The following is a 14,590-nucleotide window of genomic DNA, read 5'->3' as shown; positions in this document are numbered from 1 at the left end:
TGGCCCTTAAAATAAAGGATGCTCACAGCTAAATAAGCATTTTTCTTTTCAAATTATACTGTCCCTTAGTACGGGTATTTCTCTCCCATTATCTTTAGCTTGAATTGCTGGTTATTCATGTTTTTTTTTAACTTGTAACAATATTTTCTATAAAATAGGCTTTTCAAAATATATGAGAAAACATATTTGCTTGTTGAGTATTCAGACTGATTGGAAATTTTCATAGAGTAGTCACTTTTCTAAACTAAGATAAGTTGGGTTTTGAATTAAGTCAATTGTTTCCAAGTGGTAACTTTGGAAGAAGTTTAACACATCTAGTAGGGACCGTTAGTGACAAACTGTCTGAACTCAGCACAGCAGGACAAGTGCTACACTAACTGCAGACCCATCAAACGAACTACAAGGTTTAAAGTTTTCCTGTTTGCCTTTAGTGAGTCCACGTTTTTCCTCCTTGGCTTTTTCTTGTTGTTTCCCTTCTTTGTCACTTTTAGTCACATCCACGTTATCCTCCAGTCCTTCCTTTGGGAGTGTTTTGGGAAGAAAGAAAAAGGGGATGCTGGTCAGGATATTCACTCCTGCACAGATCAAAAAGCCGACCCACCAAGCACCGACCCAGCGTGTATCAGTGGGAGTTATGGTCAGGTCACCTGTAAAGAAATACAGATAATTTATTAGCTTCCATCATTCTTTCCTGAGTAAACCATAGAAAATTATAAGGATCATAATCCCATCTAAGCTCAAAATAGTGTGTTACATGTAAACTTGCCACACATTAGTCATTGTTCTTATTTGGGCCTTGAGTTTGTGGTTCTCTGCCTCTGCTTCCTAAATGCTGGTATTACAGGGATCTGGGAAAATTCAGACATTGAGAAATAGTGTCTGGGGTTGATCAGTTGGGTGAAGTTGAAATTAAAAAGAAAAAATCCTAGATTGCTACATAATAGTTAAAACTTCATTTTAAAAAGATAGAAAACATATCTGAGAAATATATAAGGAATTGGCTTTAACCTGATGTATTCAAATGTCAAAACAGTAGAGTGGGTGTGGCAGGGGACTGAAGAGACAGTTCAGTGGCTGAGAGTTACTGCTGCTCTGGCAGAGGTCCTGAGTTCTATAGCCCGCACCCTCATGGAAACTCACTACTGCCTATACCGCTAATTTCAGAACATCTGAACCCCTCTTCTGACCTCAGCAGGCACCCACACACAGACATACACTTATGCATAGAGATAATAAAATAAAACATCACATAGTATCAGTTTTTTCGGTTTGTGTGTGCTTTAAATAATTCACTGATTTTATCTACCAGTATAGGGGATATATTTTCCAGCAGTAAATGACTATTTCTGTCTGCTTGTGAAAACTTTATAAATTGGTGCTTATCACATAACAGAAATATCTCTTTCCACAGTGACTGCCTCATTGAGAAAGACCTATGAGAGTAAATCTTTTGAGACGAAGGGTGTGGCTTCAATGTGCTGGGAGAGTGGTGGGTTTTTGATCAGAAGTTGACATTTCATCCCTGCCTCTGCTTCTCTTAGATCTGCAGTCTGTAAATGGTCATAATTTGCCTAACTGCGGATCAAGGAAGGCAATGGTATAGCAATCTGGAGCATTCTCTCGCACTCTAGGGAATGGACGGTAGAAATAAAACGTGTTATGTTACCTGTATTCACAGACCCAGTGTCTACATAAATGTTTGCACAGAAGGATCCCAACAAAAGTCCAATCAAAGGACCAATGATCATTCCTGTCTCCAAAATCCCTGGAAGTAAACAAAGATAGGAATTTACACAAAAATTTGCTTACATAAAAAAGCCTTGAGATTGAATTGTTTTTAATATTAGATTTCTTTTCCTTCCTTTGCAGAGCTGGGTATCAAATCCAATAGTCAAGGCAAGTGCTTTACAACTGAGCTACACTCCACTACCTCAGATATTTTTATATGCAATATATAAAAACATAAGCTTGGTGTGTATGTTATTTGTACATACATATGTTATATATACATATGTGTTGCATGTATGTATGTTGGTTTCTATAAATATTAACAAAGAAGCTCCCATTGTTTCAATATGGAATGTCCCCCAGAAGTTCATGTGCTACAGACTTGTTTCCCAATGGCAACCACTGGAGTCTGAGGAACCCTCTGAATGCAGGGCATGGTGTTGAGTCTTCAGATCATCAGTAGGAGAACCATAGCCCCTTCCTCATCCTGCTTTGCTTCCCAGTCACAAGATGAATGGCTTCACTCCTCCCTTCCTTCCTCCATAATGTGCTGCCTCATGACAGGCCTCCAAAACAGACAGCCCAGGGACATAGACCGTGAGGGGCAAGAAATCTTCTTTTGCAGTGGTGTTGATGACTGCAGACTCACAGTTGAGAACGAGAGACATAGAAGTCTTCTGTGACAGCTTCTTCTCCCCACACCCCCTTCCAAAGAAAAGAAACAGTCTAGAGAGGAAGCCATTGAATAGACCTCTTAAATTTTGTGATAGGGATCCTGAAGTGTATCTCTTCATAGTTGATGGTTTCTGGCAGGACTAAGGATGGGTAGTGATTCAGTTTTCCTTGAAAGGCTGACCACAGGAAGATTGACCATGGTCCACTGAGAATATGGCTAACACAAACTGGACTTGCTATAATTTTCTTTGTCTTCTTTTCTTTAGGGGAGGTCTTAAGGGAGGAGGAATGGACTTGAGAAGACTGGGAATTAAATGTGATAGGGGTGCATGCATTATGTGAAACTCATAAGAATCAACAAAAATATCAAAAGTGAAGACAGTTGTGGGAGGAAATGCTGACCACGCCCACTTGGGGGCTGGTACAGATGATGCTGACCACACCCACTTTTCTGAGTTTCTGTATTATATCAGATAGTGACTCATGATGGAGATCACTGATGGTTCCAAGAGAGTATGTTAGAATTAGAAAGGGACTGAGAAGAGTGAGAGACTGGGAGTCAAGGCAGACAGCATAGGATGGGAATGAATTCAGTGGAGGTTGGAGATCTTGCTGGAATCATTGGATAGATGGCAGCAAATAGGGAGTGTTTGAGAGAACAAGGAAGACAGAAGAGTTTGGTTTTGAAAACTCAGGCTCACAGAGGAGGACTAACCCACAGACCCACAGAGTAAGAGGAAAAGACAAGATGCAAAGTGAAGAGAAGGCAGGAAGTTGAAGTTGTTCATATCTGGTTTTTCTGTGAGTAGGGCTGACTTAGCAGAGATTCTGAATGAAGGTAAGTCAGGAGATGCTGGTGGTGGTTTCAAAGAAGCCAGGTGAGGTTGGAAGGGACCAAGGAAATGAAAATAATAATAAGTTGAGAAGACCAGAGGGGATGGGGATGGGTATAGATAGGAGTCGAGAGGGGCAAACAGAAGGAAAGGAGGGAAGGTAAACTGTGGTTGGTAAGAAAAATATAAAAAAAGAAGACAAGGATAGCATCCAAGAGAAGGGCTGTTAGAGGACACATCCTTTCTTTGGAAGGAAGTTACAGGAGAAGAGCGTTAATGAAGACACATTACAAGAAATTCATCACAGCTCATTCTGCTTTTGCAACTATGAAAGTTTCATGTCTATTGCTGTGAGAAAATTTAACCTTGGTGAGAATGGGGTTCCTTTGGTTTGCAATTGCATCTCAACAGAGAATCCCCAGTAGCAGGAGCTTTGAAGAGGGAGTGAAAGCATTCATGCTTACGTCTTTGCTTGCATGGTTGTGATCCACTCTTACAAAGTTGATGACTCCCTGCCTAGGGAATGGTGCTGCCCACAGTGGGCTGGTCTTCTCACATCAATTAACTTAATTAAGACAATCTCCTGCTGACATGTCCACAGGGAAACCCACAACAGACAATACTTCATTAAAACACTCCTCCAGGTAGCTCTAGGCTGTGTCCAGTTGACAATTAAAGCTAAGCATCACAGAGTCCCTTGGAGAACATGGCTCTGGACACATGGAAAGGAGTTTGCTCCCATCATGGCTTTGATGGGACTGTCTGTGGTAGTGCAGCAGGAACCCTGAATACAGCAAAGACACAGAAGCCTGCAGTATGTTTTGTTTGTAATCTAACAAACAAAGCTGGCCTGAAGATCAGAACAGCAAAGCAGTCAAACCACTACAGAGTTCTTACCTCTACCAAGGCTAAGACCCAAAAGGGGTGATCCTGTCCTCAGAGTGACTGCAGACTGCAAGGCTCTCCACCAAAAAACCTCAGACTGCCCTGAGACTGCACTGAGCTCCTGCCTTATATTCCTCTCTAGTTCTGGGATTACAGGTGTAAACTCTGTTTCTTTTTTAGACTGATTCACTCTCATGTAGCCCAGGGTAGCCTTGAACTCACAGAAATCCATCTGCCTCTGTCTTCTGAGTGCTGGGGTTAAAGGTGTGGCCACCACTGCCTGTTCTTTATCGCTAACTAGTGGTTTAGGTATGTGGCTAACAGGTGGCTTAGCTATTAACTGGGTGTGTGGTTAACTAGTGCCTTAGCCCTGCACTCTGATTTCAGGCAAGCTTTATTTGTTAGATTACAAACAAATTATCACTACAGAAATCAATATAGCCCTTGGTGGCAACAGGAACCACAGACATCAACAGGGCCACAGGCAGCAGCACAGGCCACACATATCAACATGACCCCAGGTGGCAAGATGGAACAAAAACATATACATGGCCTCCAAGGGCAACATGGACTCTGGAGGTCTTTTGAGGAGTCCCAACCCAGAAAAAGAAGCACCGTCCATCTCTGACATCCTATCATTGTTCAGAGCCTGGAAGATCATGCAGCTAGGCAATGTGTTGGAGATTATTACCTGGAAGATACTGGAAGATACATATGTGTTTTATGATAATACCAAGTAATACAACCAAAAGAATGAACTTGGATATTTGCCAACACTATAAAGAACCCTGTCTAGGCTGAGGGGGTTAGAAGAAAGAATACTGTGTCATTCACTTCATCAGGAGGCAGGCGGAAGAGCCCCAAGTAGTAAAAGAAAGCAAATGGAAAATAATAAATCACTTGATGAACATGGTAGAGGAAACATGTTTAAAACCATCTTTGACAAAGCTTAAACTGCAAGGATGTTTATTACATTGCAACACAATAAAAGCACTGCGGGGCCAGGCAGACAGCTGAGCAGGTAAAGGCACTTCTCCATGAAACCTCGACCCGAAGAGTCCAGTTCAATCCCAGGCCAACTACCAAAAGCTGTCTTCTGACCACAAGTTTAATGCAAGTTTACACACACACACACACACACACACACACACACACACACACACACACACACACACTCAGAGAGAGGGAGAGAGAGAGAGAGAGAGCTAAAAATTATAAAACTATATTTTAAAATACTACAGACACAAAATGCCCAATATTGAAGTCATAATTACTTATAGAAGAAAGAATGAGACTCTAAAAGCAGGAAAAACAGAAAAAAAAACACTAGGATTTACAAAAGACTTTCCAGAAAATGTTGGTGAAGCTCTAATGCTTTAAAGCTAGTGTGTCAGCATCAGAAGAGTACAGGGTCTGCACATCAGAGGAATCCCCAATGGTGAGAAGTAACTTGAAGCACTTGGTCTGCAGCTGCCTTTTAACTCCCCATTGCACAATCTTACCAACTCTGCTCACAGTGCTGGAAACCACAAAGCATTCAAATCAATAATAATAGATTTCTACCCTCCCCAAAAGGTTGATTTTCAAATTTACTGTGATGTTTTGAAGAAAATGGCTCCCAAAGGGAGTGGCCCTGTTAGAAGGTGTGACCCTGTTGGAGTAGGTGTGGTCTTGTTAGAGGAAGTGTGGCACTGTGGAGCTGGGCTTTGAGGTCTCATACATGCTCAAGCCATGCCCACTGAGACAGTCTACTTCCTGTTGCCTGAATATCAACACGTAACATCTCCTTCTCCAGGATCCATGTCTGCCTGCATGCCACCACACTCCCCACCACAATGATAATGCACTAAACCTCTGAGAATGTAAGCCCCCTCCCCCAATTAAATGTTTTTCTTTTACAAGAGATGTCATGGTCATGATTTCTCAACACAGCAACAGAAACACCATCTAAGACACTTACCAATATATAAAGGGGAGTTTTCAGATTTGGCAAAATCTTCTATGTAGGAAATACCCAAGGGCATGATGGGAGTTTCACCAATTCCACGGATAATATTTCCTACTACTACATATATCCACATTAATGATTTAATTTCTTTCACACAGTCTGCATGAAAACAAAAGAAAGTGTGTGAGCATTTTGACAGTCAAGCATGACTGGCAGTTAATTCAAAAGTTTTTATAAGCTTTTCTTGGGTCACAGCCCACAATGACCATTCAGTGACTTGCCTTACTTACTATGCTGTCTATGAATTCGTGAATCATCCATACCACTTATTTTGAAAGAATTCCTAGCAATGGAGTATAAGTGCTGTGCTGGAAACAATTCCCTCTTGGGTAGGAGAGATGACTCCACAGACAAATGCCTCTTCCCAATTTAGTGTTTAGTGACAACTCATTGATTGGGAGAATTTACACCATAGAAATAGGCAAACCATAAAACCGAGGAATTTCCCTCACCTCCAGGGACTCAGTTTTCCACCAACCAGTGGAGCCAGTTAAAGTGTGCACTGCCTCATTCCTCCAAAACTTTGAGGAAGGAAAAAGAAGCACACGTGTGTGTGTGTGTGTGTGTGTGTGTGTGTGTGTGTGTGTGTGTGTGTGTGTGTGTGTATGTCTCTGACAATTAATGCTGTATGACACAACACAGAAAAGATTGATGGAAGTTTGAACTCCACACAGCCTCGATTGCTTTTTAGAAACTAAACATTTTCATTGAGTAGTAACCATATTTTTCTATAGATACCATTTCTTTGTTAACAAACAAATACTCCAATGGATCAAGCAGCCTGTCATCAGTAAAATAAGACAAACTATGCCAAATTGGCTTGAAAGGCAAAAGGAGAAATATTTGAAGGTTTGCATGCACCTTCCAAATTTGTTCTAAGCTAAATGAACTTCCACTTCCTGAGGAAGCTTGACACTATGTTTTCAGAGAAGTGAAGGACAACGTACCCTCTTCTGTGGACTGGCCAGGGGCTGCCATTAAATGTCCTAAGCACAACTGGGCCATAAGATCTCTTACTTATTCTTGGTTGAAGTAAATTCAGTTTCCATCTCTAGGAATTCAGATTATTTTCTTAGATAAACATAATAATTTCTGTCTACAGATCCCAAGGAGACTGTCAAGCCTCTTCTAAGGCAGAACTGAAAGTATCAGACACTGGAAGAATCAAGTGCTTTCCTGGCACTCTGAACATTGGGAAGATTTTAATTTATCTACTACAATGCAAGGAGTACAAGGGATGGCTTTTCAAAAGTTAGTTCAAGAGGTGAAAGGGGGTTAGGATAGAGGTCACTGTTTCATGTTGCTTTGCTTAGAGGGCTTCTGTGACTCAGAGCTTCAAGATGACTGCTCTTAGAATCTCAAGTTATATTGATCTCCACAGACTCCTGAGAGCAGTGACATTACAAGCCTTGAAGGTTGCTGCAAATTCTGTGGCATGAATCTAGCATAAGATGGAGAAGTTCTGGCCTGAGGTGATTCTGCTAAGACAGTTCTGGGCTAAATGTTCAGAGGACATGTTGGGTATTATAGTATATGTGACTTTAAGAATACTTTTTAAATGTATCTGTAAATGTGTGTATGTACCTTTATGAGCGTATGTGCACATTGTGTGTGCAGATGCCCAAGAGGGCACTCAACTCCCCAGAGCTGGACTCACAGAGGGGTGTGAATAACCTGAAGTCAGTGCTGGCAACCAAGCAGGCCCTCTATAAGAATGTTATGGTGCTCTAAACCAAAATATCCCCCAAGAGGCTCTAGAATTAAATATTCAGTCTTCAGTTGGTGGTGCTATTTGGAGAGGTGGAGGAAGAATATTACCACAGATGGGCTTTTAGAGCTTAAAGTCTTCCCCTACTTCCAGTTTGCATTCTCTGCCTTATGCTTAAAGCTGAGATGTGAGCTTCTAATTTCCTGCTCCTGCTTCCATTCTCTCTACCATGATTGATTCTCATCCCTCTAGAACAGATGTTCTAAACCTCTGGGTGATGAGAGATCTAGCAGTCCTTTGAGGGTCTAGCGACCCTTTTACAAAAGTCACATAAGACCATCTAAAAGCATAGATATACATTACAATTTATAACAGTAGCAAAATTACAGTTATGAAGTAACAATGAAAATAATTTATGGTTGTGGGTCACCATATCATACAATTAAATGACTAGGGAGGTTGAGAACCACCGCGCTGTCACCACAAGCACAAATAAACTTTCTTGTGTAAGTTCTCTTGGTCATGGTGTTCTATCAAAGTCAAAGAGAGGTAAATAGTACATACAGCAAGTGCTTTCGCACAACATCCGGCTGTGTCTCTGAGGCATATACGGATGCAGGTCGCCATGGTTCTAGCATAACCATCAATGGACTAATCGGCTGATGAAGTCAAGAGACTTAAACTGATGAGAAGTACTGAAAGGTAGGAAATGGGTCTAATGGGAGGAAGTTGGTCCTGGGGGTGGCATGTCCAGGAAAGCTATATCACACCACTTCCTGTATCGTGTTTCCCATTCTTCCTCCCCGCCAAGAAGTGGAGAAGAGCATTACTCAACACTCATGTCACCATGATGAACATGGAGCCAAGTGACCATGAGCTGAGACTCCAGAACAGTGAGTGGAAACAAACCTTCCTTCCCTGAGTAGTTCTTCAGGATTTTGACCTCCGTGATGGGAAAGGTACTATTGCAACATATGAAATGCAGGATCCAGGACCGCAGTGCCTGGGTCCAAAGGAACTAAGGGAAGCACCACTGTTGGGCTGAACTGCAAAGTAATGTCTCTGTGAAAGAGGGAAAGGGAGACTGAAAGACAAATTCCTGATAATTAAGGAATTCTGCACTGTGACAAAGGCATCTGCCTTCCCGTGGTGCATCAGGTACACAGCACAGATCTGGGGAAGCTTCTTTCTGGCTGTACTTCACATATGTTTGATCACTGTGATGGCTAGCTTTTGTCAACTTGACACAAATCTAGACATACCTGAGAAGAAGGAATCTCAGTTGGGGAACTGCCTTTATCAGACTGGCATTTTCTTCTTGGGTAACTGAAGAAAGGTAGCATAGACTACTGTGGACAGTCCCAGACCTGGACAGAATGGCCTATGCAGTACAAGAGAGGTAACAGAGCAGTCCAGTATGCGAGACTCAGTGGGGCTCTCTGCTTTGGTCTACCTCCATGTTCCTGCCTTGGCTTCCCTCATGATGAGCTACAATTTGTAAGCTAGATAAACTTTGTTTTACCTGAGTTGATTTTAGTCCATGCTTTATTACAGCAAAAGAAGAGCAAACTAAGCCAATCACATAGATCTCACAATGTGTCTAAATCCATGCTTCTAAGTCATTTTCCCTGTGGGAATAACTCTAAAATGGTCTGGAGTGGATATCTTTGACTTGTTTTTAAAACACCTTCTTTAAGAAACAAAGGAGTCTTAATAAGTATATTCAAACTCAGGAGACAGATTATTCTGTTATTACACAGTTCCTTTGCCAGAAGAGGTAAATGAAGTTTGTTCATTTGTCTTAGATGACCACTAAACCCAGTATCACATTCAAAGCCCTTCATAAAAGAGGATTCCTTGGCCCAGTCTCTGAGCAGAAAGCAGTAAGAAGTATTAGTCAACCTTTTGGGTCAGGTGTTGGCGTGAAGGACTCGGTTCTGTTTCCTGAACACAAGAAGCTGTTTGAGGACAAGTTGCTTGCAGGTGAAATTGTTGTTTCATATTCGTATCTGTGTGGACACAGGAAACATTCACTGTGAGGGACTGAGTGCAATGAGAGCATCTGCAGATTACTGACTCCTGCTTCTGTGAAAACATAGCATCCAGAGCCTGTAAAGACATGATTCCACAGCAGTTACTCTAATTATCATCAATCCTATTGCAGGGGCAGCAAGAGGACTCAGCAGGAAAAAAAAAAAAAAACTTGATGCACAAGTCTGATGGCCTTAGTTCAATGCCTGAAAATCACATTAAGGTGGAAAGTGAGGAATGACCTAATAGAATAGTTCCCAAAAAATCTGTGTGTACACATATACACCATGCATACACAAACACATGAAACACATATGCATACAGAAATACACATGCACACATGAAAAACAAGGAAAGAAAAGAAGGAAGGAAGGGAGGGAGGGAGGGAAGGAAGAAGGAAGGAAGGAAGGAAGGAAGGAAGGAAGGAAGGAAGGAAGGAAGAGGCCCGCCTTCTGATGCACTGCTCAGAGCCTCTGGAGGCCTGTGGACTGCATGGGGGCGGGGGACACCAGTACTAGTGGTTCAGGCCATCCAGAGTCTGCCAAAGTCACAATGCTAGTCGTGCTTCAACCCATGGGAAGAAGTGAGCATGGGCCCTGTTTCTGGTCTGCCTTCCGGTGCCCTTCTCAGAGCCTCCAGAGTACTGGGGACTGTGCACAGGGGAACCCATCCCAGTGGACCAGGCCATCCAGAGTCTGTCAACACTGTGGTGCTAGTCCTGCCTCCACCCATGGGAAGAGGAGAGCCATCAGAGTATTGGAGCTGCTTGCACCCACCAAAAAAGAACCTTGGACCCATACCCACAAGCACCCACTAGAAGAAGGATGGGAAGACAACAGCATAAAAATACATTCAACATCAGAAAGATCAATATGACCCCACCAGAGTCTAGGGACTCCACACCAGCAAGACCTGAACATCCCAACACAGATGAAGCAGAAGAGAACAACAGTAAATACAACTTTATGAAGATGATAGAGACCCTCAAAGAGGAAATGAGAAAATCCCTTAAAGAAATGGAAGAAAACAAACAAAAAAATTCAAGAAATAGAGGAAAAGACAGGCCAAAAATTGCAAGAAATAAACAAATCTCTTAAAGAAAGCAAAGAAAGCCAAGAAAAAAGAACCAAACAAGTGAAGGAAACAAATCAAACAGTTCAAGGCTTGAAAGCTGAAATAGAAACAATAAAGAAAAAATCACAGTCTGAGGGAATGCTGGATATATAAAAGCTGGGTAAATGATCAGGAGCTATAGATGCAAGCATAACTAACAGAATACAAGAGATAGAAGAGAGGTATTGAATATACACTAAGAGAAATAGATTCATTGAATAAAGAAAATCTTAAGTCCAACAAATCCCTAACACAAAATATCCAGGAAATATGGGGCATTGTGAAAAGGCCAAACCTAAGAACAATAGGTATAGAAGAAAGTGAAGAAACCCACCTCAAAAAAGCACAAAGAATATTCAAAAAATCATAGAAGAAAACTTTTCCAACCTAAAGAAAGACACACCAATAAAAGTACAGGAAGCCTACAGAACAACAAATAGAGTAGACCACAAAGTCCCCTCACACACAATAATCAAAACACCAAACATAAAGAATAAAGAAAGAATATTAAGAGGAACAAAGGAAAAAGGCCAAGTAACATATAAACGGAAACCTATCAGAATTACACCTGACTTCTCCATGGAAACTCTGAAAGCCAGAAGGGCCTGAATAGATATTCTACCAACACTAAGAGACCACAGATGCCAGCCCAGACTACCCAGCACAGCTTTCAATCACTATTGATAGAGAAAACAAGATATTCTATGACAAAACCGGATTTAAACAATACATATCCACAAATCCAGCGCTACAGAAAGTTCTGGAAGGAAAACTCCAGCCTAAGGAATGAACTACACTCTCAAAAACATAGGCAATAGATAATCCCACTTTACCAACAGCCAAAAGAAGTGGGGAAATTCACATACAATACCAACAACAACAAATCTAAAACAAACAAGAATTAACAATCAATGGTCGTCAATACCTCTCAATATTAATGGGCTTAATTAGCCTATAAAAAGACACAGGCTGACAGATTGAATACAAAGACAGAATCCATCCTTCTGCTGCATACCTCAGAGTTAAGGGTTGAGAAAAGATTTTCCAGTCAAATGGACCCAAGAAACAAGCTGGTGTAGGAACCCTAATATCTAACAAATTAGACTTCAAACTAAAATCGGTCAAAAGAGATGAAGGTCATTTCATATTCAACACAGGAAAAATCCATCAAGATGAAGTCTCAATTCTGAACATCTATGCAACAAATACAAAGGCATCCACATTCGTAAAAGAAACATTACTAAAACTCATTCACACATAAAACCTCACACACTTACAGTGGAAGATTTCAATACCCCACTCTAAGCACTAGATAGGACCACCAGACGGAAACTTAACAAAGAAACAAAGGAAATAACAGAAGTTAAGACCCAATTGGGTTTAACAGACATCTATAGAACATTCCATCCAAACACAAAAGAATATACCTTCTTCTCAGTTCCACATGGAACCTTCTTTAAAATCAACCATATACTCAGCAACATATAAAACCTCAACAAATACAAAAATATTTGAATGACCCCTGGTATCTTATCGGACCACCATGCTTTAAAGTTAGAATTCAACAACAACACAAATTGCAGAAACCCTACAAACTCATGGAAATTGAATAATGCCCAATTGCACCACTGGTCAAGGAAAAAATAATAAAGGCATTAAAAACTTTCTAGAATTCAATGACTATGAAGAAACAACACACCTAAACTTTTTCGACACTTCAAAAGCAGTGCTAAGAGGAAAGTTCATAGAACTAAGTGCCCACATGAAGAAACTGGAGAATAGTCACACTAGAGAATTAACAGCACAACTGCAAGCTCTAGAACAAAAAGAAGCAAACTCACCCAGGAGGAGAATATGCCAGGAAATGATCAAATTGAGGGCTGAAATCAATAAAGTAGAAACAAAGAAAATAATACAAAGAATCAATGTAACAAAAAGTTGGTTCTTCATGAAAATCAACAAGATAGACAAACCTTTATCCAAACTAACCAAAAAGCAGAGAGAGAGAGAGAGAGAGAGAGAGAGAGAGAGAGAGAACATGCAAATTAACAAAATCGGAAATGAAAAGGAGGACAAAACAACAGACACTGAGGAAATCCAGAGCATCTTCAGGTCATAGTTAGAAAACCCGTACTCCACAAAATTGGAAAATTTAAAGGAAATGGACAATTTTCTGGATAGAGATGACTTACCAAAATTAAATCAAAACAGATCAGCAATTCAAATAGATCTATAACCCTTAATGAAATAGAAGCAATTATCAAAAGTCTCCCAACCAAAAAAAGCCAGGGACAGAAGGTTTCAGTGCAGAATTCTACCAGAAATTCAAAGAAGAGCTAATACCAATACTCCTCAAAGTGTTCTACACAATACAAGCAGAAGGGTCATTGCCCAAATCTTTTTACAAGGCTACAATTACCTTGGTACCCAAGCTAAACAAAGACAAAACTAAGAAAGAGAACTATAAACCAACATCACTCATGAACATTGATGCAAAAATACTCAACAAAATACTGACAAATCGAATCCAAGAAAAATCATCCACCATGATCAAGTAGGCTTCATCCCACGGTTACAGGGATGGTTCAACATAAGAAAATCCATCAATGTAATCCACCATATAAACAAACTGAAAAAGAAAAACCACATGATCATCTCACTAGATGCCGACAAAGCCTTTGACAAAATCCAACACCCCTTCATATTAAAGGTCTTGGGAAGATCAGGTATGACAGAAACATACTAAATATAATAAAAGCAATATATAGCAAACCAACAATCAACATCAAACTAAATGAAGAGAACCTGAAAGCAACTAAGATGCCCCTCAACTGAAGAATGGATAAAGAAAATCTGGTACATTTACACAATGGAGTACTATCCAGCTGAAAAAAAAATGGAATCTTGAAATTTGGAGGTAAATGAATGGAACTAGAAGAAACCATCCTGAGTGAGGTAACCCAGTCACAAAAAGACAAACATGGTATGTACTCACTCATACATGGATATTAGACATAGAACAAAGGGTTCCCAGCCTACAATCCACACCACCAGAGAAGCTAGGAAACAAGGAGAACCCTAAGAGTGACATACAGGGTCCCCCAGAGAAGGGGAAATCGACAAGATCTCCCGAGCAAATTGTGAGTATGAGGGGAGGGGAGAGGGAATTAGGAGAAAGATAAGGGGAGAAGAGGAGAGAGGAGGACATGAGGGAGCAGGAAGATCAAGTGGGGGTAAGAATAGAGGAGAGCAAGGAAAGAGATGACAGAATAGAGGGAGCCAGTATAGGTTTACAGAGAAATCAGGCACTAGGGAAATGTCCAGAGATCTACAAGGATGACCCCAAGTAACAATCTAAGCAATAGTGGAGAGGCTACCTTAAATGCCCCTCCCCTATAATTAGAATGATGACTACCTTATATGCCATCCTAGAGCCTTCATCCAGTAGCTAATGGAAGCAGAAGCAGAGACCCACAGCCAAACACTGAGCCGAACTCCTGGAATCCAGTTGCAGAGAGGGAGGAGTAAGGAGCAAAGGGTCAAGACCAGGCTGGAGAAACCCACAGAGACAACTGACCTGAACAAGGAGGAGCTCATGGTCCCCAGACT

The 14,590-nt window shown here is 41.0% G+C and overlaps 1 protein-coding gene across 1 annotated transcript in view; it reads right to left on the bottom strand.

Annotated features, from left to right (window-relative positions):
- Positions 1-14,590, bottom strand: part of LOC100771487 (solute carrier organic anion transporter family member 1A5-like) — a 42,996-nt gene that overhangs the window by 16,936 nt on the left and 11,470 nt on the right. Inside the window, exons 4-7 of the mRNA XM_035448602.1 lie at positions 9,740-9,846; positions 6,082-6,228; positions 1,667-1,765; positions 426-647 (exon numbers count right to left, since the gene is read on the bottom strand). Of these exons, the coding sequence (XP_035304493.1) occupies positions 426-647; positions 1,667-1,765; positions 6,082-6,228; positions 9,740-9,846 (575 nt within the window). The remainder of the gene's footprint in view (positions 1-425; positions 648-1,666; positions 1,766-6,081; positions 6,229-9,739; positions 9,847-14,590) is intronic.

Source organism: Cricetulus griseus, chromosome 8 (genome assembly GCF_003668045.3).
Source record: "Cricetulus griseus strain 17A/GY chromosome 8, alternate assembly CriGri-PICRH-1.0, whole genome shotgun sequence".
Taxonomy (NCBI): Eukaryota; Metazoa; Chordata; class Mammalia; order Rodentia; family Cricetidae; genus Cricetulus; species Cricetulus griseus.
The sequence above is the reverse complement of the archived record's forward strand: the minus strand, read 5'-3'. Positions and strand labels throughout refer to the sequence as shown.